Source organism: Mobula hypostoma, chromosome 2, assembly GCF_963921235.1.
Source record: "Mobula hypostoma chromosome 2, sMobHyp1.1, whole genome shotgun sequence".
NCBI lineage: Eukaryota > Metazoa > Chordata > Chondrichthyes > Myliobatiformes > Myliobatidae > Mobula > Mobula hypostoma.
This window is the reverse complement of record NC_086098.1, coordinates 78,810,907-78,833,523: the sequence shown is the minus strand read 5'-3', so window position 1 is coordinate 78,833,523 and position 22,617 is coordinate 78,810,907. Positions and strand designations below refer to the sequence as shown.

General features: G+C 40.9%; 2 protein-coding genes across 5 annotated transcripts in view; one reads left to right on the top strand and one right to left on the bottom strand.

The window, feature by feature from the left end:
* Positions 1-18,171, top strand: part of LOC134358868 (chorion-specific transcription factor GCMa-like) — a 42,292-nt gene extending 24,121 nt beyond the window's left edge. The window contains exons 4-6 of the mRNA XM_063071451.1: positions 5,675-5,787; positions 14,787-14,909; positions 16,282-18,171. Coding sequence (XP_062927521.1) covers positions 5,675-5,787; positions 14,787-14,909; positions 16,282-16,869 — 824 coding nt within the window. The 3' untranslated portion in view covers positions 16,870-18,171. The remainder of the gene's footprint in view (positions 1-5,674; positions 5,788-14,786; positions 14,910-16,281) is intronic.
* A 2,771-nt stretch (positions 18,172-20,942) lies between these two features.
* fbxo9 (F-box protein 9) overlaps positions 20,943-22,617 on the bottom strand; it is a 132,803-nt gene continuing 131,128 nt past the window's right edge. For 3 of the 4 annotated variants that reach the window (XM_063039044.1, XM_063039041.1, XM_063039053.1), the window contains exon 13: positions 20,943-21,572. In XM_063039044.1, coding sequence (XP_062895114.1) covers positions 21,464-21,572 — 109 coding nt within the window. In that variant the 3' untranslated portion in view covers positions 20,943-21,463. The remainder of the gene's footprint in view (positions 21,573-22,617) is intronic. The other variant, XM_063039032.1, reaches the window with a different exon arrangement.

Here is a 22,617-nt window from a genome sequence, read left to right as displayed (position 1 = left end):
TCTTTACTGTGGAAGACATAAGCTCTATGTCAGAGGTTCTGGAGTGTCAGGGAGCAGGAGTGAATGATATTGCTATTACAAAGGAAAAAGTTTGAGGAAAACTGAAAAGTCTTAAGGTGGATAAGTCACCTGGACCAAATGGACTTCTTCCCAGAGTCCTGAAAGAGATTGCTGAAGAGATAATGGATGCATTAGTTATGATCTTACAAGAATCACTTGATTCTGTCATGGTCTCGATGGACTGGAAAATTGCAAATGTCCCTCCACTCTTTAAGAAGGGAGGAAGTTAAAAAAGGAAATTATACGCCAATTATAGACCTCAGTGGTTGGGAAAGTGTTGGAGTCCATTATTAAGGATGAGGTTTCGGGGTACTCAGAAACAAATGATAAAATAAGTCAAAGTCAGCATGGTTTCTGAAAGGGAAATTTTGTCTGACGCATCTGCTAGAATTCTTTGAGGAAGTAACAAGCAGGGTGGACAAAGGAGAAGTAGTAGATGTCATTTACTTGGATCTTCAGAAGGCATTTGATAAGGTGCCTCACACGAGGCTACTTAAGATAATATCCTATGATGTTATGGAAGTACACTGACATGAATAAAGGAAGGACAGGCAGGAGGCAGTGGGTGGGAATAATAAGGGCCTTTTCTGGTTGGCTGCCAATGACTAGTGATGTTCCTCCAGGGTCAGTATTGGGGTCACGACTTTTCACATTGTTTGTCAATGACTTAGATAGTGGAATTGATGGCTTTGTGGCAAAGTTTGTGGATGATATGAAGATAGGTGGAGGGGTAGGTAGTGCTGAGGAAGCAATACGATTGCAGCAGGACTTGGTAGAAAGGGCAAACAAGTGGCAAATAGAATACAGTTAGGGAAATGTATGATAATACATTTTGGTAAAAGGAACAATAATGCAGACTATTATCTAAATGGGGAAAAAAATTCAACCAGAGTTACAGATGGACTTTTGCAAGACTCCCAGAAAATTAATTCACAGTTGAGTCTATGGTAAAGAAGGTAAATGCAATGTTGGCATTTATTTCAAGGGGAACAGAATATAAAAGCAAGGAGATAATGCTGAAGCTTTATAAGACACTAGTCGGGCTGCACTTGGAGTATCATCAACAGTTTTGGGCCTCTATATCCTTTCTGAGATAATTGTCATTTGGAGAGAGTCCAGAGAGGTTCATGAGGATGATTGCGGGAATGAAAGGGTTAACATATGAGGAGTGTTTGATATGTTTGGGCCTGTACTCACTGGAATTTAGAAGAATGCAGGGGGATCTACTTGAAACCTACCAAATGTTGAAAGGACTAGATGGGTGGATGTGGAGAGGATGTTACCTCTGGTGGGAGTATCCAGAACTAGAGGACACAGCTTCAAAATTTAGGGGTGACTTTTTAGAACAGAAGTAAGGTTTTTTAGCTAAAGAGTGGTGAATCTGTGGAATGATCTGCCACAGACTGTGGTGAAAGCTAAGTCCGTGGGTATATCTAAAGCGGAAATTGATAGATTCCTGATTGATCGGGGCATCAAGGGGTATGGTGAGAGGACAGGTGTGTGGGGTTGAATGGGATCCAGGATCAGTCATGATGAAATGGTAGAGTGGACTCGTGGGCTGAATGGCCTAAATCTGCCCCTATGACCTATGGTTTTATGGGTATGGAAGGCTATGGTCCAGGTGTAGGTCGATGAGACTAGGCAGAAAAACACAGACCAGTTGGGCCAAGGGGCCTGTTTTTGTGCTGTTGTGCTCTATAACTAACTCTTTTTAAAGTGACCCTCAGACTGAGAATTGTCACGTGACCGGCAACAATGAATATAGAATCAAGTCAGATTTTATAAAAACAAACAAACATTTATTAAACTCTGCTCAAAAATAGCAAAATATATTTAAACAACTAATTTAACCGGAAGTTAACTGCTATATGGCAACTCTGGAACAGTTCTTAAAAGGGTAAATGCGAAAACAGTTCTTAAAGTGGTAAATTCGAACACAGTTCTTAGAGTGGTAAATTCGAAAGTCCAAGAGATTTATACAGTCAGTTAGGAGAGACTTTCCTGAAGTAAAGAATTCCTCGAAGACGTGACGTTACTGCTGATCCCAGCCGGAACTTTCCTTGTCCACAGGATTCACGATGACAGAAATAAAATGGTTTAAAGGAATTGACCTTTTCCTCTGGAGAATAGACACTGCACAACCTTTTCTACTTTAGCAGAGGTTATCTCATGCAGGTCACTGTTTCTTGAATGAAGATTCAATAAAGGTCAGTCCTCTCCAAAGCCACTAAACGATATCAGCTTTACTAGACTCGGCAAATCCCTGTACTTTGGTAAGGTCTTCACTCTCCAATACTACTTACAATAGACAGTAGAACCCCACTTTAAAACAGAACTGTGTCATAAGATGAATACGCAGCAATACGGAGCAACTAACACAAAACTAAACTGAAAACTAACTGCGTCATACCAGGGGTCTCCTTTATATAGCTATTGAGAACAGGTCATCATGTGACCTCACTGGTGGGGAAAATTACATCATGTGACCGCCACAAGACCATTACATCATGCTTATAAGCTATTCAATTACATCATGCTCATAAGACAGTCACAAGATACCAATGAGGTATGTAACAGAATACACTGTGAGAGTCATTACAGGAAGAACCCAATAGAGCAGAACCCAGCAGTTTGCCAGTATATATAACAGAACCCCTCAACCAATGGGCAAAACTTTCCTTTGAGGCAGATTATTTAAAAATAGCACGAATTCTGTGATCGTTTGCACAGTTGGAGAGTAATTGGATGTTAATATGAAAACAAATATTCACAGCTTTTGTATTCATAATTAGGCTTGAATGCCACGTAATATCTCAGAATCAGAATTATTATCAAGTATTCAAAGTACATTTATTATCAAAGTATGTATTCAGTATACAACCCTAAGATTCGCCTTTGCACAGACTGCCATGAAACAAAGAAACACCGTGGAATCTGTTCAAGGAAATCATCAAACACAAAACGTGCAAAAAAAACAACAAATCATGCAAACAGCAAAGTGAATAACAAACACAGAATATAAAACATCAAACCACAAAGTCATTGCAATATCACTGACAAGTCATGAAATTTGTTAATTTGCAGCAGCAGTACAATGCGATACATAAAAATATAATACATTATAAGTAATACAAAAAAACTGAACAAGTAGTGCAGAAAGAGAGCAAAATGGTGAGGTAGTGTTCGTGGACCATTCAGAAATCTTGTATTAATTCAACATAATTATGGCTAATATGAGGAGACATAATTTTAAGGTGGTTGGAGGATTGTATGGGGGATGTCAGAGTTAAGTTTTTTACACAGTGATTGATGTGTGCGTGGAACACACTTCCAGGGATTTTGGTAGAGGGAGGTACATTAGGGGCATTTAAGAAACTCTTAGATAGGAGCATGGATGACAGAAAAATGGCAGGCTATGTGGGAGGGAAAGGTTAGGTTGATTTTGGCGCAGGTTAAAGATCAACCCAACACAATGGGCTGAAGGTCCTTGACTGTGCTGTAGTGTTCTGTGTTTTATATTCACTGGGTTCAGTTTATTGAAATGAATAATGATGTAAATGATCTGGAATTTTTAAAGTTAAATTTTATTCATCAGAATAGTTGACACTGATGTTGTTAGGACTTCTGTTTCTTGTTAGTAAGTGCACAGCTGTAGGCTGAGTTTTACAATTTTTATTTCAAGTAACTTCTGGGACCATTTCACTGGTAACAAACTTCTTCAAAAGTGTTGCTTCTTCTGAATTTTATTTTATTTTTTGGTTATGATAGACTGCTTGATGCTAAACACAAATATAATTTCAGACCAGTTGCATAATGTAGGAATTTGGAGAAACAAGAAATTAGTTTTTATTGAATATTATGTGTTTAGTTGCATTATGATGCTGATGCTTTACAATAGTTCAACTAAGCTAAAATATTTTAATGTTTCTTGTTTGTACTCAGTGTCTGAAGCTTCTCACTTAGGTATCCAACAATCAGCCACCGTTGATAGATTCTAGTTGCCCTGATACTGTTTCTCCAAGACCGCAATGTTCTGGTGAAACCTTTCATCACGCTCATCATTGATAGCATCAAGATTTTCAGGGAAGAAGTCTAAATGGGAATGCAGAAAATGAATCTTTAGTGACATATTGCACTTAATGGTTTTGCAATGCTTGAAGCATGTTTTCAACTAGCTGCATATGGTTTGGTGCTCTGTAGTTGTCAAGAAAAATTTCAACAACATCCTTGAATGCTTTCCATACAGTTTTCTCCAGTCCTACTAGAGTTTCTTTGCATCGCCTGTCATTCATGATCAGCATCCCAAAATCCATAAGATACATCCAAAAGTATTCAGGAAGCAATATCTTTGTTGTCTAGTGTTATTTATTTGGATTTTGTGTGAAATTTTTGCATAAGGAAAGCAATGATCAGAAAGCTGTGATTGCTGTCCCTTGTATTTAGTGGATCTAATATACTATGCATGAAAAACTTAAATTTAAGTGGGATGTTAAAGCAAGATCCTTGTTCTCTCAGGAGAACATGAAAGGTCAAACAATACTATTTTAAGGTAGTTCTCAAGGATCAAGGATCAACTTTGTTCATCAAATACATACACATTTATTAGAAATTTGACGTGCTGTGCTGTGTTGATCAGGGAGCAAAATGGAACAAAAACAGCATTCAACCGTTATAAAGCATATATAATATATAAAAATATAGTTAGAGGTTAAAGTAAAGACATGGAATAAAATGTGCAAAAATACAAAATGCCAGCATGTACTTACAATGTAGACAGTATATAAAGTGGTTTAAAGTATTTATAGTGAAGTGATTATAGATAGAGGGGTAGGGAAAGCTAACTAGAAAAGTTGAGCAGATTAATTAGCTAGTGGAAGAAACTTTTAAAATGGTGTGAAGAATTTGTTTTAATAGTCTTGTAGCACTTTCCAGAAGTAAGCTTTTGGAAAAGGCAATTTACTGGATGGGTAGTATTCACAATGAGTTTTCCTGCCGCTGCTTTATCTTAGACACATACAAGTCCTGCAGCCAATGACCTCTTAATGCTTTGTTATCTGCTTACTTTCACCAGTCAGTGGACAAATAGCAAGAAATTTGCACTTTTTAAAAAAAAACATTATGGAAGATCCTAAGTACTGTATGGGGATGTGGAAATATATAGGTCTTGATAAAGGGTGATTCCTTATGGTTGCCATAGCTGGTGGGGGGCGGGGGGGGGAGGAGGTTGGTGGCGTGGTGGGGTAGTGGGGATAGGGTCCCACTACCTATTAAATGGCATGAGTCTCAAATAGTCTCGGACAACCAAGTCCACCTCCTGGCGTGCATGTGCGGCGTAGCTACTGAGCCTGGCAAAACTGTTTCTACTGAGAGTAGAAGGGACAAAGGCTGGTTACTGGCGCCTTAAAACCAGTCACATCAGGCAAATGGGGCTCATCAGCCATGGTTGGCAGCTCATCTGGGAGAGGAGATCTCTGATTTGACTGTATACATATGCAGTTTTCTTGTTTAAACTGGAATGCAATATCTCAACATAGAGTTAAAGAGTTAAACTTCCTTGCCTTGTCAAAAGAAATTAAAAAGACCAAGTACTTTAAAACTGTTCTTGTCATTACAGAGAAATGTTGTCCAAACTGTGGGGCAGCCTTGAATCTCGTGCCATGTCGAGGGCATGGTGGCTATCCGGTCACCAACTTCTGGAGACATGAAGGAAAATACATATTCTTTCAGGTTGGTCTAATCCTCTTCTAAAGCACATTCACATGTATGCATCATTGGCTATTGCAATTGTGTTTGTATTTACTGGAGCACAAGACATAGCAGCTGAATTAGAAGAATGTATTTTTAAAAAGTATGTATTTTATCTAATTAAATTCATGAAGTTATGAGGGAATAAAAAAAAATATACAAAAAATTCTCCGATGCTGGAAATCTTGAACAACACACATAAAATCCTGTATGAACTGAGCAAGTCAGGCAGCAGCTATGGAGCAGAATAAACAATCGTCATATGGGGCCAATACCCTTCATCAGGTCTGGCAAAATGCTGTAAGAACGCAACATGTTATACACCTGCTTGTTAGTCTAAATATTTAATCAGCCAATCAATGCATAAAAACTTGCAGACATGGTCAAGAATCAGAATCATATTTAATATCATTGGCATTTATCGTGGATTTTCTTGTTTTGTGGCAACAGTACATTGCAATACATAGTAACAACTTAAAACAGCAAGTATATACACTGTATATTAAAGAAGTGAAGTTAAGTTAAATACCTAATGCAAAAAGAAAGAAAAAAGTGGTGAGGTAGTTCATGGGTTCAATGTCCATTCATAAATATAATGGTAGAGGGGAAGAAGCTATTCCTGAATTGTTGAGTGTGTGCTTTCAGGCTCCTGCATCTCCTTCCTGATGGAAGCAATAACAGAGCATGTACTGGGTGATGGGGGTCTATAATGATGGGTGCTGCCACTTTGAGGCATCATTCTTGAAGATGTCCTGGATGCTGGGGAGACTAGTGCCCATGATTGTGCTGACTAAAGGCTGATTTATACTTCTGCTTCAAATTGACGCTGTAGGTATGGCATAGCTGCCATCCCTACGCCGTAGCCTAACACGCACCTCTCCCAAAATGTAACTACGCATCACGGCAATGCAGACTGCAACAACTGTGATTGGTCTGCTTGGTAGCATTGCATTTCCTCCTACGCTGCAATAGCTTCTCACTGGGCGACTGAAGGGCAGGGAAGGAACTTTGGCTGCAATGCTTTCCATAAAGCTTTACAGACCTCCGAAATTATGGAGGACACATTTCGCTTTTACGAAAAAAGATGCTCGCTTCAAACTTGTTTACCCTGAGAAAGACTTCCATGACCATGAAGCCTTGCACGGGCAGGTGTGTGTGCATGTGTGACATGTGTGAATTGCAGAGCAACGCAGACACACCAACGCACAAGTATAAATGCTCACAACGGCGTTGCCCACTTGCGTAGGCTACGGCGCAAGATTGATGCGCAAGTATAAATCAGCCTTAAGTTTACAGCTTATTTTGATGGTGTGCAGTAGCCACTAACACCCTCTCCCCACCCCACCCATACCAGATGGTGATGCAGCTAGTTAGATTGCTGTCCACAGTACATCTGTAGACATTTGCGAATGTCCTTGATGTCATACTCAATCTCCTCAAACTTCTAATTAAATATAGCCGTTGTTATGCCTCCTTAGTAACTACATCAATATGTTGGGACCAGGAAAGATTCTCAGAGATGTTGACACCCAGGAACTTGCAATTGCTCACTCTTTCCACTTCTGATCCCTCAATGAGGAGTGGTGTGTGTTCCCTCAACTTTCCCTTTCTGAAGTCCTCAATCAGTTCTTTGGTCTTAGTGACGTTGATGCAAGTTGTTGCTGTGACACCACTCAACCAGCTGATCTATCTCATTCCTGTATGCCTTCTCACCACCATCTGAAATTCTGCTCACAATAGTTGTGTTGTTAGCAAACTTAGAGGTGGCATTTAAGCTGTGCCTAGCCACAAAGTCATGGATTTAGAGAGTAGAGCAGTGGGCTAAGCATGCATCCATGAAGTGTGGCAGCGTTGATGGTCAGTGAGGTGGAGCTATTATTTCTGATCCACACAGATTTTGGGTTTCTGTTGAGGAAGCTGAGCATCCATTTGGAGAGAGAGGTACAGAGGCCCAGGTTTCAGAGCATTTTGATCAGAATTCTAGGAATGGCTGTGTTAAACAGTAAGTTGTAGTCAATAATCTGACATAAATATTATATGATGTAAGTGTTAGAGCTTTTCAGATCAAACATCAGAACAGGAAAGAAATGTAATGTTAGTGACTTCGATTGGTCATGGAATGATTGTTGGTGCCAGATGGGGTGGTTTGGGTTTCTCAGAAACTACTGATTTCCTGAGATTTTCATGCACAACAATCTCTAGAGTTTATAAAGAATGGTGCAAACACGAAAAAAAAAAATCCAGTGAGCTGCAGTTCTGTGGGTGAAAGTGCCTCGTTAATGTGAGAGATCAGAGGCAAATGGCCAGACTGGTTCAAGCTGACAGGAAGGTGACAGTACTCAAATAACCACACTTTACAATAGTGGTGTGCAGAAGAGCATCTCTGAACGCATAACATGTTAACCCCTGAAGTGGATGGACTACAGCAGCAGAAGACCATGAACATAAACTCTGTGGCATGGATACCTTATAAAGTTACCAATGGGAGGAAAAGTAGATTTTCTTTTGGTCTGGAGATGTGGTTGAGCAGTAATTAATGCTGAGTACACTTAACTGTTTTATCATGCTAAAAGATGGGTGTGATTGATAACAGACAATGATTGCATCCCTAGACATCACTGTAGGAGTTCCTTAAGGCAGGCTTCTAGGTTGAATCATCTGCTCCAGTATTGAACTTCACCAGGGTTGAATTTCATTCAAATCTCCTCAGAAGTTGAAGGCTTCAGAAGTAGCAACCAACATTTATCTTACACAGAAGCCAGACTCTGATCATCTTCAACAAGAGAGAGTCTAACTACCTTCCCTTGCCATCCTATCACTGAGTTCTCCGCATCCAACTTTCTGGGGGGTTGCCATTGATGTGAAACTTAACAGTACCAGCATAGTCTACATGGACTTTAGAAAGGCATTTGACAAAGTTCCCTATGGAAGGTTGGTCAAGAAGGTTCAGTTGCTCGGCATTCAAGCTGAGGTTGTAATTTTGATTAGACGCTGGCTTTGTGGGGAAAGCCAGAGTGTGGCAGTAGATGGTTGCTTCCCTGACTGGAGGCCAGTGACTAGTGGTATGCCACAGGGATCAACACTGGGGCTGTTGTTGTTTGTCATCTAAATCAATGATCTGGATGATAATGTAGTTAACTAGATCAGCAAAATTGTGAATGACACCAAGACGGGGTGCAGGCCACAGTTTAAGAATAAGGGGTAGGCCATTTAGAACAAAGTTGAGGAAAAACTTTTTCACCCAGGGAGCGGTGGATATATGGAATGCTCTGCCCCAGAAGGCTGTGGAGGCTAAGTCTCTGGATGCTTTCAAAAAAAGGAGATGGATAGAGCTCTTAAAGATAGTGGAATCAAAGGTTATGGGGATAAGGCAGGAACTGGGTACTGATAGTGGATGATCAGCCATGATCACAGTGAATGGTGGTGCTGGCTCGAAGGGCTGAATGGCCTACTCCTGCACCTATTGTCTATTACACACACACACACACACACACACACACAGCCTGTAAAATGTATTCATGTTTTATTGTTTTACAACATTGAATCACAATGGATTTAATTTGGCTTTTATCGACACTAATCAACAGAAAAGGACTCTTTCATGTCAAAGTGAAAACAGATCTCTCTGGGGGATGGGTAGTGTGTGTGTGTGTGTGTGTGTACCCACAAATATCAAATTATTAGATATGTAGTGCAAAAAGAGATCAAAAAAAGAAAGTAGTGAGGTGGTGTACATAGTTTCATAGTCCATTCAAAAATCCGATGGCAATGGGGAAGAAACTGTTTCTGAAATGTTGAATTGTGTGAGCGTGTGTCTTCCACTCCTGTACCTCCTCCTTGATGGTGACTGTGAGAAAAGGGAAGAGGGCATGTCCTAGGTGTTAGGGGTTTTTAAATGACAGATGCTGCATTTCTGAGGCATCACCTTTTGAAGATGTCCTCAAGTTTGGAACTTGCTTCAGCTTTTTCCAATCCTGTACAGTGGCCCCTCCATACCAGATGGTGACACAACCAGTTGGAATGCTCTCCACATCTGCAGAAATTGTGGCTGAGGTTTTTTATTCAACTCCCAATGTTTCCCATCACTCTAAATCCTCATTCCCATTTAACAACATCAGTCTCTGCTTTAACTATACATAATGACTTGGTCACCACTATCCTCTGTGGCAACAAATTCTACAGTTTCATCACTTTCTGGCTGAAGAAAGTCCTCCTCATCTCTGTTCTAAAGGGACATCCCTTTATTGTGAGGCTGTGCCCTCAGAATCTAGATTCTCCTACTGATGGAAACATATTTCTGTACCCACTCTACCGAGGCCTCTGGCCTTCCTCACTTATAATGGACATTAATTACTATTTACTTCTCATTGTAAGTTGCAGGATATTTAGTTGAGGGATTGCATGGGCCAAGATTCACTGAGCAATTTCAAAGGTTGCAATTAATGATCTTCCAGATTCCACCCTACTTCTAGAAACTGACAAATGCAAATTATTTTCTTGCTTTTTTTTTTAAAACATGCTTTAGTTAAACTAGTTGCAGAAGGATTCAAAGAGACACTATGGAGCAGGTCATTGTTTAACCATATAACAATTACAGCAGGGAAACAGGCCATCTTGGCCCTTTTAGTCTGTGCTGAACGCTTACTCTCACCTAGTCCCATCTACCTGCACTCAGTCCATAACCCTCCATTCCTTTCCTGTCCATATAGCTATCCAATTTAACTTTAAATGACAACATCAAAACTGCCTCAACCACTTCTGCTGGAAGCTCATTCCACACAGCTACCACTCTCTGAGTAAAGAAGTTCCCCCTCATGTTACCCCTAAACTTTTGCCCTTTAACTCTCAACTCATGTCCTCTTGTTTGAATCTCCCCTACTCTCAATGGAAAAAGCCTATCCACGTCAACTCTACCAAGTCCCCCCTCAACCTTCTACGTTCCAAAGAATAAAGACCCAACTTGTTCAACCTTTCTCTGTAACTTAGGTGATGAAACCCAGGTAACATTCTAGTAAATCTTCTCTGCACTCTCTCTATTTTGTTGAATCTTTCCTATAATTCGGTGACCAGAACTGTACACAATACTCCAAATTTGGCCTTACCAATGCCTTGTACAATTTCAACATTACATCCCAACTCCTATACGCAATGCTCTGATTTATAAAGGCTAGCATACCAAAAGCTTTCTTCACCACCCTATCCACATGAGATTCCACCTTCAGGGAACCATGCACCATTGTTCCTAGATCCCTCTGTTCTACTGCATTCTTCAATGCCCTACCATTTACCATGTATGTGCTATTTTGATTAGTCCTACCAAAATGTAGCACCTCACATTTATCAGCATTAAACTCCATCTGCCATCTTTCAGCCCACTCTTCTAACTGGCCTAAATCTCTCTGCAAGCTTTAAAAACCTACTTCATTATCCACAACTCCACCTATCTTAGTATCATCTGCATACTTACTAATCTCATCATCTAGATCACTAATGTATCACCCCATCATCCAGATCACTAATGTATATGACAAACAACATTGGAACCAATACCGATCACTGAGGGACACCACTAGTCACTGGGCTCCAATCTGACAAACAGTTATCCACCACTACACTCTGGCATCTCCCATCCAGCCACTGCTGAATCCATTTTACTACTTCAATATTAATACCTAATGATTAAACCTTCCTAACTAACCTTCCGTGTGGAACCTGGTCAAAGGCCTTACTGAAGTCCATATAGACAACATTCACCGCTTTACCCTCGTCAACTTTCCTAGTAACCTCTTCAAAAAATTCAATAAGATTTGTCAAACATGACCTTCCATGCACAAATCCATGTTGATTGTTCGTAATCAGACCCTGTCTATCCAGATAATTATATATACCATCTCTAAGAATACTTTCCATCAATTTACCCACTACTGACGTCAAACTCACAGGCCGATAATTGCTAGGTTTACTCTCAGAACACTTTTTAAAACAATGGAACATGAGCAATACGCCAATCCTCCGGCACCATTCCCGTTTCTAATGACATTTGAAATATTTCTGTCAGAGCCCCTGCTATTTCCACGCTAACTTCCCTCAAGGTCCTAGGGAATATCCTGTCAGGACCTGGAGACTTATCCACTTTTATATTCCTTAAAAGCGCCAGTACTTCCACTTTAATCATCATAGTTTCCATAACTTCCCTACCTGTTTCCCTTACCTTACACAATTCAATATCCTTCTCCTTAGTGAGTAGCGAAGCAAAGAAATTGTTCAGGATCTTCCCCATTTCTTTTGGCTCCACACATAGCTGTCCACTCTGATTCTCTAAGGGAACAATTTTATCCCTCACTATCCTTTTGCTATTAATATAACCGTAGAAACCCTTTGGAATTACCTTCACCTTACTTGCCAAAGCAGCCTCGTATCTTCTTTTAGCTTTTCTAATTTCTTTCTTGAGATTCTTTTTACATTCTTTATATTCCTCGAGCACCTCATTTACTCCATGCTGCCTATATTTATTGTAGATATCTCTCTTTTCCCGAACCAAGGTTCTAATATCCTTTCAAAACCATGGCTCTCTCAAACTTTTAACCTTGCCTTTCAATCTAACAGGAACATAAAGATTCTGTACCCTCAAAATTTCACCTTTAAATGACCTCCACTTCTCTATTACATCCTTCCCATAAAACAATTTGCCCCAATCCTTCTAAATCCTTTCACTTCTCCTTAAAGTTAGCCTTTCTCCAATCAAAGATCTCAACCCTGGGCCCAGACCTATCCTTCTCCATAATTATATTGAAACTAATGGTATTGTGATCATTGGACCCGAAGTGCTCCCCAACACAAACCTCCGTCACCTGACCTATCTCATTCCCTAACAGGAGATCCAACACTGCTCCTTCTCTGTTGTTCATCCATCGTTGACGTCGATGAGGACCTCGACACCATAATGATGGTGTCGAGACTAGCGCGTGATTTGGATTTAAGTGAGGGAGAGTTGCGCAGCGTCAGCCTCACTCTCTCTTCCCAATTCCCTTCTGGGTCCAGTGGCAAGACAGAGTCTAAGACGGCTGGAGATGGGACTAGGTGCAGTGGATGACCAGGACATCTTCTGTGTCTTGTCCTGCTCTACACGTTCCATGACGCTTGCAGAGACCACCTTCTTGACTGTTGGACCTTCCATTGGTCTCGTCCGCTCAATCCGCGAGAGTCTGTCTTCACATGCTGGGATAGACAACTCCCTATCTCACCGAGGGTTTGAGACCCGTCGGCTACCCTCACCTAGTTTAGCCGGCTTGTCGAAGCCGTTGCCTGGGGTGTGGCCGCTGTCACATGCAAACAGCTACAGGGAGCCACAGGTGAGAGCTGAGTGCCAGGTGGGGACCAAAGGTGGACTAGCTCCTTCTCTAGTTGGTACCTCTATGTATTGCTGCAAAAAACTATCCTGCATACATTTTACAAACTCCAAACTATCCAGCCCTTTTACAGTAAGGGCTTCCCAGTCTATGTGTGGAAAATTAAAATCTCCCACAATCACAACCTTGTGCTTACTACAAATATCTGCTATCTCCTTACAAATTTGCTCCTCCAATTCTCACTCCCCATTTGGTGGTCTATAATACACCCCTATAAGTGTTACTATTCCTTTCCTAATCCTCAATTCCACCCAAATAGCCTCCCTAGACGAGCCCTCTCGTCTTCCTGCCAGAGCACCGCTGTAATATTTTCTCTGACAAGCAAAGCAACACCTCCCCCTCTTGTCACTCAGATTCTATCACACCTGAAGCAACGAAATCCAGGAATGGTTAGTTGCTAATCACATCCCTCCTGCAACCATGTTTCACTAATAGCAACAACATCATACTTCCAGGTATCAATCCATGCTTTAAGCTCATCCACTTTTCTTATAATGCTGCTAGCCTTAAAATAAATGCATTTAAGAAATTTTCTACCTCTTCCCTAAATTCTCTTTGCAGGACCTCCTCCTTCTTCCTATCCACATCATTGGTCCCTACATGGACCACGACATTCGGCTGCTCACCCTCCCTCTTGAGAATACTGAGAACCTGATCCGAGATATCGTGGACCTTGGCACCAGGGAGGCAACAGACCATCCAGGATTCTCGAACTCTTCCACAGAACCTCTTATCTGTCCCCCTTACTGTCGAATTTCCTATCACTGCTGCTCTCCATTTTTCCCTCCTACCCTTCTGAGCTGAGGGTCTCGTCTCAGTGCCAGAGACGCAACCACTGCAACTTGTCCCTGGTAGGTCATCCTGATCAACAGTATCCAAAACGATGTACTTATTATTGGTGGGAACGGCCACAGGGGTGCTCTGCTCATTCTGTTCATTCCCCTTCCCTCTCCTGACAGTCACCCAGCTACCTGTCTCCTGACTCTTAGGGGTGACTATCTCCCTGTAACTCCTGTTTATTTCTGCCTCCCGAATGATCCAAAGTTCATCCAGCTCCAGTTCCCTAACTTGGTTTGTCAGGAGCTGCAGCTGGATGCACCTTTCACAGGTGTAGTCATCAGGGATGATTGTGCTCGCCCTGACTTCCCACATACTGCAAAACAGAGCTCTCAACTGCCCTAACTGCTACCTCCATTACCTACTGTTAAGGTAATTAGATTTATTAAAGGAATTTACCTGGCCTTACCTCACTTGGAGTGAAGCTCTTCTTCAGCCTCTCGAGCCAAAGCCTTCCTACTCTGTCTCCCTGTACTCCGTCACCTGCTACGTCGCCCGCTCTGTTAATCTTCTCACTTTTAAACACTCCTGCTGCCTCATGGTTCGACTTACACGAGCTTGTGCAGTCATGCCCCATTCAATTGCCAAAGAAGTTTGAGAGAACAAACTCCCAATTTTGCCTCTGCATGTTCTCAGACACTTGAAGCTAGGTTTGCAGGAATATCATCAAAACTGTAGAAGAATAAAACATGGTCTTATTGTTCAATGATGTAATATAGTGTTTTTATTGGGAAGGCTAAAGGTGTGCATGATCATCCGAGACCAGAGACAAAGACAGAAGCTGAAGCAAGGAGATCAATCAACAAAAAGAGACCATATTCTGAAAATGGCTGCTACAAAGACAAAAGGGAACTGCAGGTAAGCTGGCTATTGGTGTTAAGTAATGCATGAGAACTGTGAATGGAACACTCACAACACGCTGGAGGAACTCAGCAGGTCAGGCAGCATCCGTGGAAACGATCAGTCAATGTTTTGGGCTGGAACACTTCGTCAGGACTGAAGGAGGAAGGGGCAGATGCCCTAAAAAGAAGGTAGGGGGAGAGTGGGAAGGAGAAGGCTGGTAGGTGCCAGGTGAATAACCAGTAAGGGGAAAGATAAAGGAGTGGGGGAGGGGAAGGCAGGAAAGGTGAAGGAGGAATAGAAGAAAGCACAATGGGTAGTAGAAGGAAGTGGAACCATGAGGGAGGTGATAGACAGCTGGGGGAGGGGGCAGAGTGAAACTGGGATGGGGGACTCTACCCCGTCCCCCAGCTGTCTATCACCTCCCTCATGGTTCCACCTCCTACTACCCATTGTGCTTTTCTCTATTCCTTTTTCACCTTTCCTGCCTATCCCCTCCCCACCCCACCCCTTTATCTTTCCCCTTACTGGTTGTTCACCTGGCACCTATCAGCCTTCTCCTCCCCCCCCCTCCCCCCACCTTCTTTATAGGGCCTCTGCCCCGTCCTCCTCCAGTCCTGATGAAGGGTTCCGGCCCAAATCATTGACTGATCATTTCCACGGACACTGACTGACCTGCTGAGTTCCTCCAGCGTGTTGTGAGTGTTGGTTTGACCCCAGCATCTGCAGAGTATTTTGTGTTTACGAACTGTGAATGGAGGTGTGTATAATAATAGCAAGGTCAAAGTACTTTACCATGGATAAAGTGCAAACATGAAAATAAAGGACAAAAAAAAGTCACCTCCAACACTTAGTGTGTTCTTCCAAATTGCAGCACCTCAGGTTGGCACTGCAACCTGCATATTCCCTTTGATATTTATGCTAAAGGGTTGGAGGCTACCCAATTTCTCCAAGTTGCAGTAATTTCTCTTCTAGCCCACTTCCCTGTTCTGGCCACCCTTTTGCCCCTTTCTTCCCTTCATTTGCCCATCACCTCCCTCTAGAGCTTCTTCTCCTTTCCTTTCTCTCATGGTCCACTCTCCTCTTACTTCAGATTCCTTCTTCTATAGCCCTTTACCTTTCCCACTTATCACCTCTCAGTTTCTCACTTTCATCCTTCCCGCACCTGGTTTCCCCTCCCCCCATCATCTTATTCTGGCTTCTTTTCCAGTCCTGATGTCGTCTTGGCCTAAAATGTCAACTGTTTATTCTCTTCCAGGGACGTTGCATGACATGCTGAGTTCCTCCAGCAATTTATGTGATTTCCAGCATCTGCAGAATCTCTTGTTAATGTTATTCAGTCTATTTTGTTTCCATTAATTACTAAAACTTTGTCTTTCTTCTGCTCCAGTCATTGACGGGGACAATTGAATGCGAAGGACCTCAGCCAACATATGCCTCCAATGGTCGAGGCATTTTCTCCAGTCTGTACGTCAACACAAATCTGGAGGACTGCATAGCACTTGAGAACCTCTCTGGTAATCCATGCCTACCGTACACCAACGGGCATGACTTTGGAAAGCCAACTTACCTTTACGATCCATGTGAAATGGATATTAGCAGATATTACGGTAGATGTACACAGTTTAGTGGAGGGTGCCATAATCCTGGAAATTATAGTGGCCCTGCAACAACCTGCAGTGCGAGTTTTGAGTGTGGAGACTATCCCAACTGGAACAAGATCCCTTTAGGAAAGACTGCTTACAGCAACTCATTTATTAGATATTCTCAAGGTTCGCCAGATCCTTGCAATGATGCTGCCAGTTCCAGGAACCTACGTGATCCAACACAGCATGCACAATGTACAGGGAGCAACCTGAACAAGACAGTTTATCAAGCCTCGAAGCCTAACGTGGATGAATATGGTGATTACGTTTATGACATGTACTTACAAAATCAGAACAGCACTTGCGTATCTGCCGCCATGTATCCTGTGTAGGGGTTTGCCACAAATAAATAACCAACCTAGAACATGTGGCGGACAAAAAGGTTCCAATACTACTCAATAATAGGACTGTTTTGTGACCAGCTCATTCTTATTTGCGTACATCAGGGAACTGAAGCCATTCTCCTCTGATCTCCTCATTAACAAGGTGCTTTGGCCCACAGAACCACCGCTCACTGGATGATTTTTGTTTTTCACACCATTCTCTGTGAACTCTAGGAATGTTGTGTGTGAAAATCCTAGATTAGCAGTTTCTGAGATACTCAAACCACCCTGTCTGGCATCAAAAATCATTCCATGGTCAAGGTCACTTCCACATTTTGATGTTTGGTCTGAACAACACTGTACCTCTTGACCATGTCTGCATTCTTTCATGCATTGATTTGCTGCCACATAATTGGCTGAGTAGATATTGACATTAATGAGTAGGTCAGCGTAATAAAGTGACCATACATGTATAGTTTGCCAATTCCTTGTGGTGCGATGAATAAAACATAGCTCACTATTTAGACAAGTGGCCTTTGGGTTAAGCCAATTCTAACAGACTTGTGTGGAAGGGCTTTGCATGTTAAGTATATAAAAACTCAGTGAATCAAGTGTACATTAAGTTTACCGATCTTGATGTTTTCAGAATTAAAAATATAATTTTTGGAAAATCACATTCCCAGGAAACATCTTAAAGTGTTAATTAGTCATAAAAAAAAATACAGGCCAGAAACAGACCCGTCAGTTGAGTTTGTGTCAGCTGTCAATTTACACTATTCTTACATTAATTGCACTTTGCCACTCATCAAAGATTCCACCGCATGCCCACATATTAGATGCATTTTACGTCAGCCAGCTTTGGGACGGGGGAGGAACAAAGAGCAAATTCCACACGGACAGCACCCAAGATCAGGACTGAACTCAGAACTCCTGCCCTGAGAGAATCAGGTGAACTCATATCTGGTGCTGTGAGATCCCAGTTCAATCCTGGTTCTATCAGCTCTTCCACTGTAGGGCCCTAGTATCATTTACACCTGCTTCATGCTTAAATCCAGGGTCACCTTGGAATGCCAGAAACCATAGAAGTTACCATTCAACTAACTTCCCTCTCTAGATGAGAATTAAGACAGTTTTGGGAGGAAAATATTTGCCTTTGTGCCTTTATATGATTTTAAGCAATTTACTGTGTAGTTTTATTACATTACTTTATTTTTGAAAATTATAATGTATTTTATGAAAATATTATCAAACGTCACTGTTTGTCTGAAATTCTATTAAAACACCTGAATGGCAAAGATTCTATAGGCTGAGTTGCTGGCTGAACACCAATTAAAACTGTTTTTAAAAAGTCACTGTAAAGTTATTGATGGATTCAATTTCAGAAAGGGGCCACAATTTATATTAATTTGCTTTGACACTCAGTTATTGCAACATACTGCCACTTGTTCTAAATCGAAAAAGGGAGGTTGGTTGATTCTGATCAAAATGGCAAGGTCCAAAATGTACAATAGTGGCTGACTAGGTTTGATAAGTGTCATTAAAAAACAGCAAATAACTTAAGCTTGCCAACTTAATACAAAAACACTGAGATTTTGTTAGTTCCTAATGCATTTTGGTCTGGTGTAAATGTGCCTGGACTTTGGACCCCCTCATCAATGTGAATGGCTCTTCAGCTCAGGACAACAAATAGGAAACATTCTCTGCACTTCCACACTATCAAGACCTTGCAATATTTGGTAGGTCAATATTTGGTATAGAGGTCCACAGCTCTGAACAAATAAATAATAAGAAAACAAAACCATCTGGATACAAAATAATTCTAGACAAAGGACTGTAATGGATTTCACTTGATCAACAACACTGTCTGATTCAGCTTCTTTCAGGGCTCCATTGCCTGTCTTCAATGTCCTCTGCAAAAATATCCAAGTCCAAAACTATCACAAATGTTTTAAATTGAATGTTTGCTAGGAAATAACATTTAGGCTGCCTAATCATAGGACAATTTACAAAACTGTAAATTAACCTACCGGTACGTCTTTGAACTGTGGGAGAAAATCAGAGCATTAGGAAAAAAAACCACGATTCGCAGGGAGAATGTACAAACTTACAGACCATGCCAGAATTGAACTCTGAAGCCGAGCTGTAATGGCACTGCACTGCTATGTAGACCTATTCAGCTCAACATATCTTGAAATTAAAGGTAAAATTGGGTTTCTATTAAATGAAACAGGACCACCTCTTTAGAGTACAGCAGTACCAGCTTTTACCATTAAATTGATAAAAAAGGTTTTCAGTCAAGAAGTCTGGACTCCCAAATGGAAATGTGTTCATTTTCTGCATGTCTAGTCTTCACGCTATGCGAAAATATGCAATACTGGAGTTCACAATTTGCTCTAAAGGACAGCCGATTGATGGGAAGATGACTACTGTTAAATACAGGGAGATCCTGGATTAAAAACCTGCTAGCCTCAGCTAGAATGCATAAACTCAGAAGGTAGTTCATCTTTGAGCAGGACAATGACCCAAAGCATACTGCCAGAGCAACCATGGAGTGGCTTCAAATGGAGAAAACTAATGTCCATGAGCAGCCCAGAGTCTTGAACATGAAATTAACAAGATCTCAAGACTGCTGTCCACCACCATTCCCAAATTAACCTGGCATAACTTGAGCAACTTTGCAATGAGAAATGGGCAAATCTTGCTTCATCATGCATGCAAAGGTAACAGAGACTTATCCAACAAGACTACTGGCTGTAATAGTGGCAAGAGATGGTTCAACTAAGTATTGAGCTAAGGGGGATGAATACTTCTGAACTGCTGAACGTTCAGTTTTTGAATTTTTAGTTTTTCATTCTTTAACATTTACCCGGTTTTGGGCTCTTCTGTGGAAAAAAAAAAGGAACATGTACGTGACCCACAAATAAAAATTCTCAGTTAAATTGATCAAAATCCCTGGATCTAATACTCATTTATGTGAACAAAGGGTGGCGGCTGAATACGTTTACAAAGCTCTGTACCTGAAAAATGCTTTAAGACTAATCCTTCCAAATGACAAGGAATTGGAAGTGCATTTGATATACAGCTAAAAGATTCTCATGTCAAAGTCAGAAGATTGCAAAACAATAATTATAAATAAAAACTGACAAACCTCCCATGCACACCTTTACTTTCAAAGAGGCGATGTCACTATTTTAAGTATGTAAAAGCAAATCGCATGATCTATTTTGTTGTACAATTTTTAGAGGGTATTCATTTTATTTAGAGATAAAGCACGGTAACAGGCCCTTCAGGTCCAACAAGTCTGCACTGCCCAGTTACTCTACTAACCTGTACACCTTTGGAATATGTGAGGAAACCCACGTGGTCATGGGGGGGTGGGGGACATACAACTCCTCATGGATAGTGGCAGGATTGAATGCACGTTGCTGCCATTGTAATAACTTTACGATAACTGGAATGCTCCTGTGCTGGTCTGTATTTTAACCCTGTTCACTCCTACATGCAATTAACTTTGGTACTCCTAGCTTTGCAGCAAATGACAGAATTTGCACATTTGAACTATAAGAAAATGAGACAGTTAAATACAACTGCACAGCACAAGGAAGGCCCTTCAGCCCACCAAGTCTGTATAATAATGATGCCTGTTTAATCCCATCTCTCTGCACAAGGTTTGTATTCCTCTATTCCCTGCCTATTAATGTCGTCTTGAAAAGCTGAGATAGACTGCATATGGAGAGGATGTTTCTTATAGTAGAAGACTTGAGGCATAAGGATGTCCCTTTAGAATAGAGATGAGAAGGCATTTCTTTAGCAGAGGGTGGTGAATCAGTGAAATTCATTGCCACAGATGGCTGTGGAAGCCAAGTCATTGGGTATACTTATAGCAGGGTGTCAAAGGTTACAGAGGGAAGGCAGGAGAATGGGGTTGAGAGGCATAATAAATTAGCCATGATGAAATGGTGGAGCAGATCAATGGGTAAATAGCCTATTTCTGCTCTCAAGTCTTATAGTCCTGTAATATATTTAAAATGTCACAGGCTGAGAAACATAGGCAGCAAACACAATAAAGACACAGCAAAAATATTTCAAAGAAAACATTTATCTCATTATTGAAACATGATTTCAGTTTAAGTAAATTATTTAAAAAAACTAAATCAATTAAAGCTTTCAAGTTGGAAGTCACAGATAACATGAACTACTCAATCCGTAATAAAAAAATGAGTGAAGATTTCATTCTGGCAACACATTGTAAAAATTCTGCAAATATTGACATATGAGAAGTAAAATTAAAACACTGCCACCAATGCAAACAGCCTCAAAGTTTATTTTCTAATATTTATATAGCCCAAGCCCCAATGCGGATTTCTGATTTTTATTTTATCCATATCACTCCAATGGATAAATGACACAGTGCATTTAAACTTTAATTGCAATTTCAGGCCCATTTTTCTTGCAATATATCTAGCACCTTTTAAAAAGCACTCAGACAGCAATATCCTATTCAAACGGAGACTGCAGTTCCTTAGGTAGCATTAATGTCATTCCACTCATGCATAAGGAACTTTACAATGAATATAAATCTAAACCAGCAGATTAGATCAAATTAAAGAGGTGTTTCAGAAAATGCTGTAAAGCTCTTCACACGAGCGAAGAATAAGGGTGTGTACATTTTATCGATGTCAAATGTGGAAACTGCAGTCTCTCCAGTTGACCTAAAAATGAAATATATAAATTAGACATATTCTACAAGTCTTGATTGAAAAAGAATGCCCCTATTATTTTGAATATCATAACAGAATTAATTAATTACATGACAACAGAATGCCTAAATTTAGTCATGATACGAGTTTCAATAGTGACAGCATTTAATTGCTCTAGGCTTGTACTTGCTGCAGTTTAGAAGAATGAGGGGAATTCACTGAAACCTATTGAAAGGTCCAGATCAGGGATTTCTGTTCTTTTTTATGCCATAGGCCAATACCATTAAGCAAGTGGTCCATGTACCCCAGGTTGGGAACCCATGGTCCAGATAAAGTAAATGTGGAGAGGATATTTCTAATGGTGGGTGAGTCTTGGACCAGAGAACACAGCTTCAGAATAGATGGACATCCCTTTACAACACAGATGAAGAATTTCTTTAACCAGGGGCTGGTGAATTAGTGGGGAACCCAGTACCACAGATGGCTGTGGAGGCCAAGTCTTTGGGAAATGTGAAGTGGAGGTTGATAAATACAGGTTTCCCCTGCTATCTGAAGGTAGAGCGTTCCTATGAAACCGTTTGAAGCCGAAATGGTGAAAAGCGAAGAAGCAATTATTAATTTATATGGGAAAAATTTTTGAGCGTTTCCAGACCCAAAAAATAACCTACCAAATAGCACATAAAACCTAAAATAACACTAACATATAGTAAAAGCAGGAATGATATGCTAAATACACAGCCTATATAAAATAGAAATAATGTGTGTACATTTAACAAAATCCGGAAGATTTAGCCAAAACCGATTTGTAGAAAAAAAATTTGGCACGTACACGCATGCGCACACACCTGCCCGCGCAAGGCTTCATGGTCATGGTAGTCTTTCTCAGGGTAAACACAAGTTTAAAGCGGGCGTCTTTTTCCATAAAAGTGAAAATCCTCTTTCGGTTAGCGAAAACAGGTACTAATGTAGGTCTTTCGTAAAAGCGAAGTGGCGTAAAGCGGGGATCACCTGTACTTGATGTGAAAGGGTGTCAAAGGTTATGGGAAGAAGGCAGGTG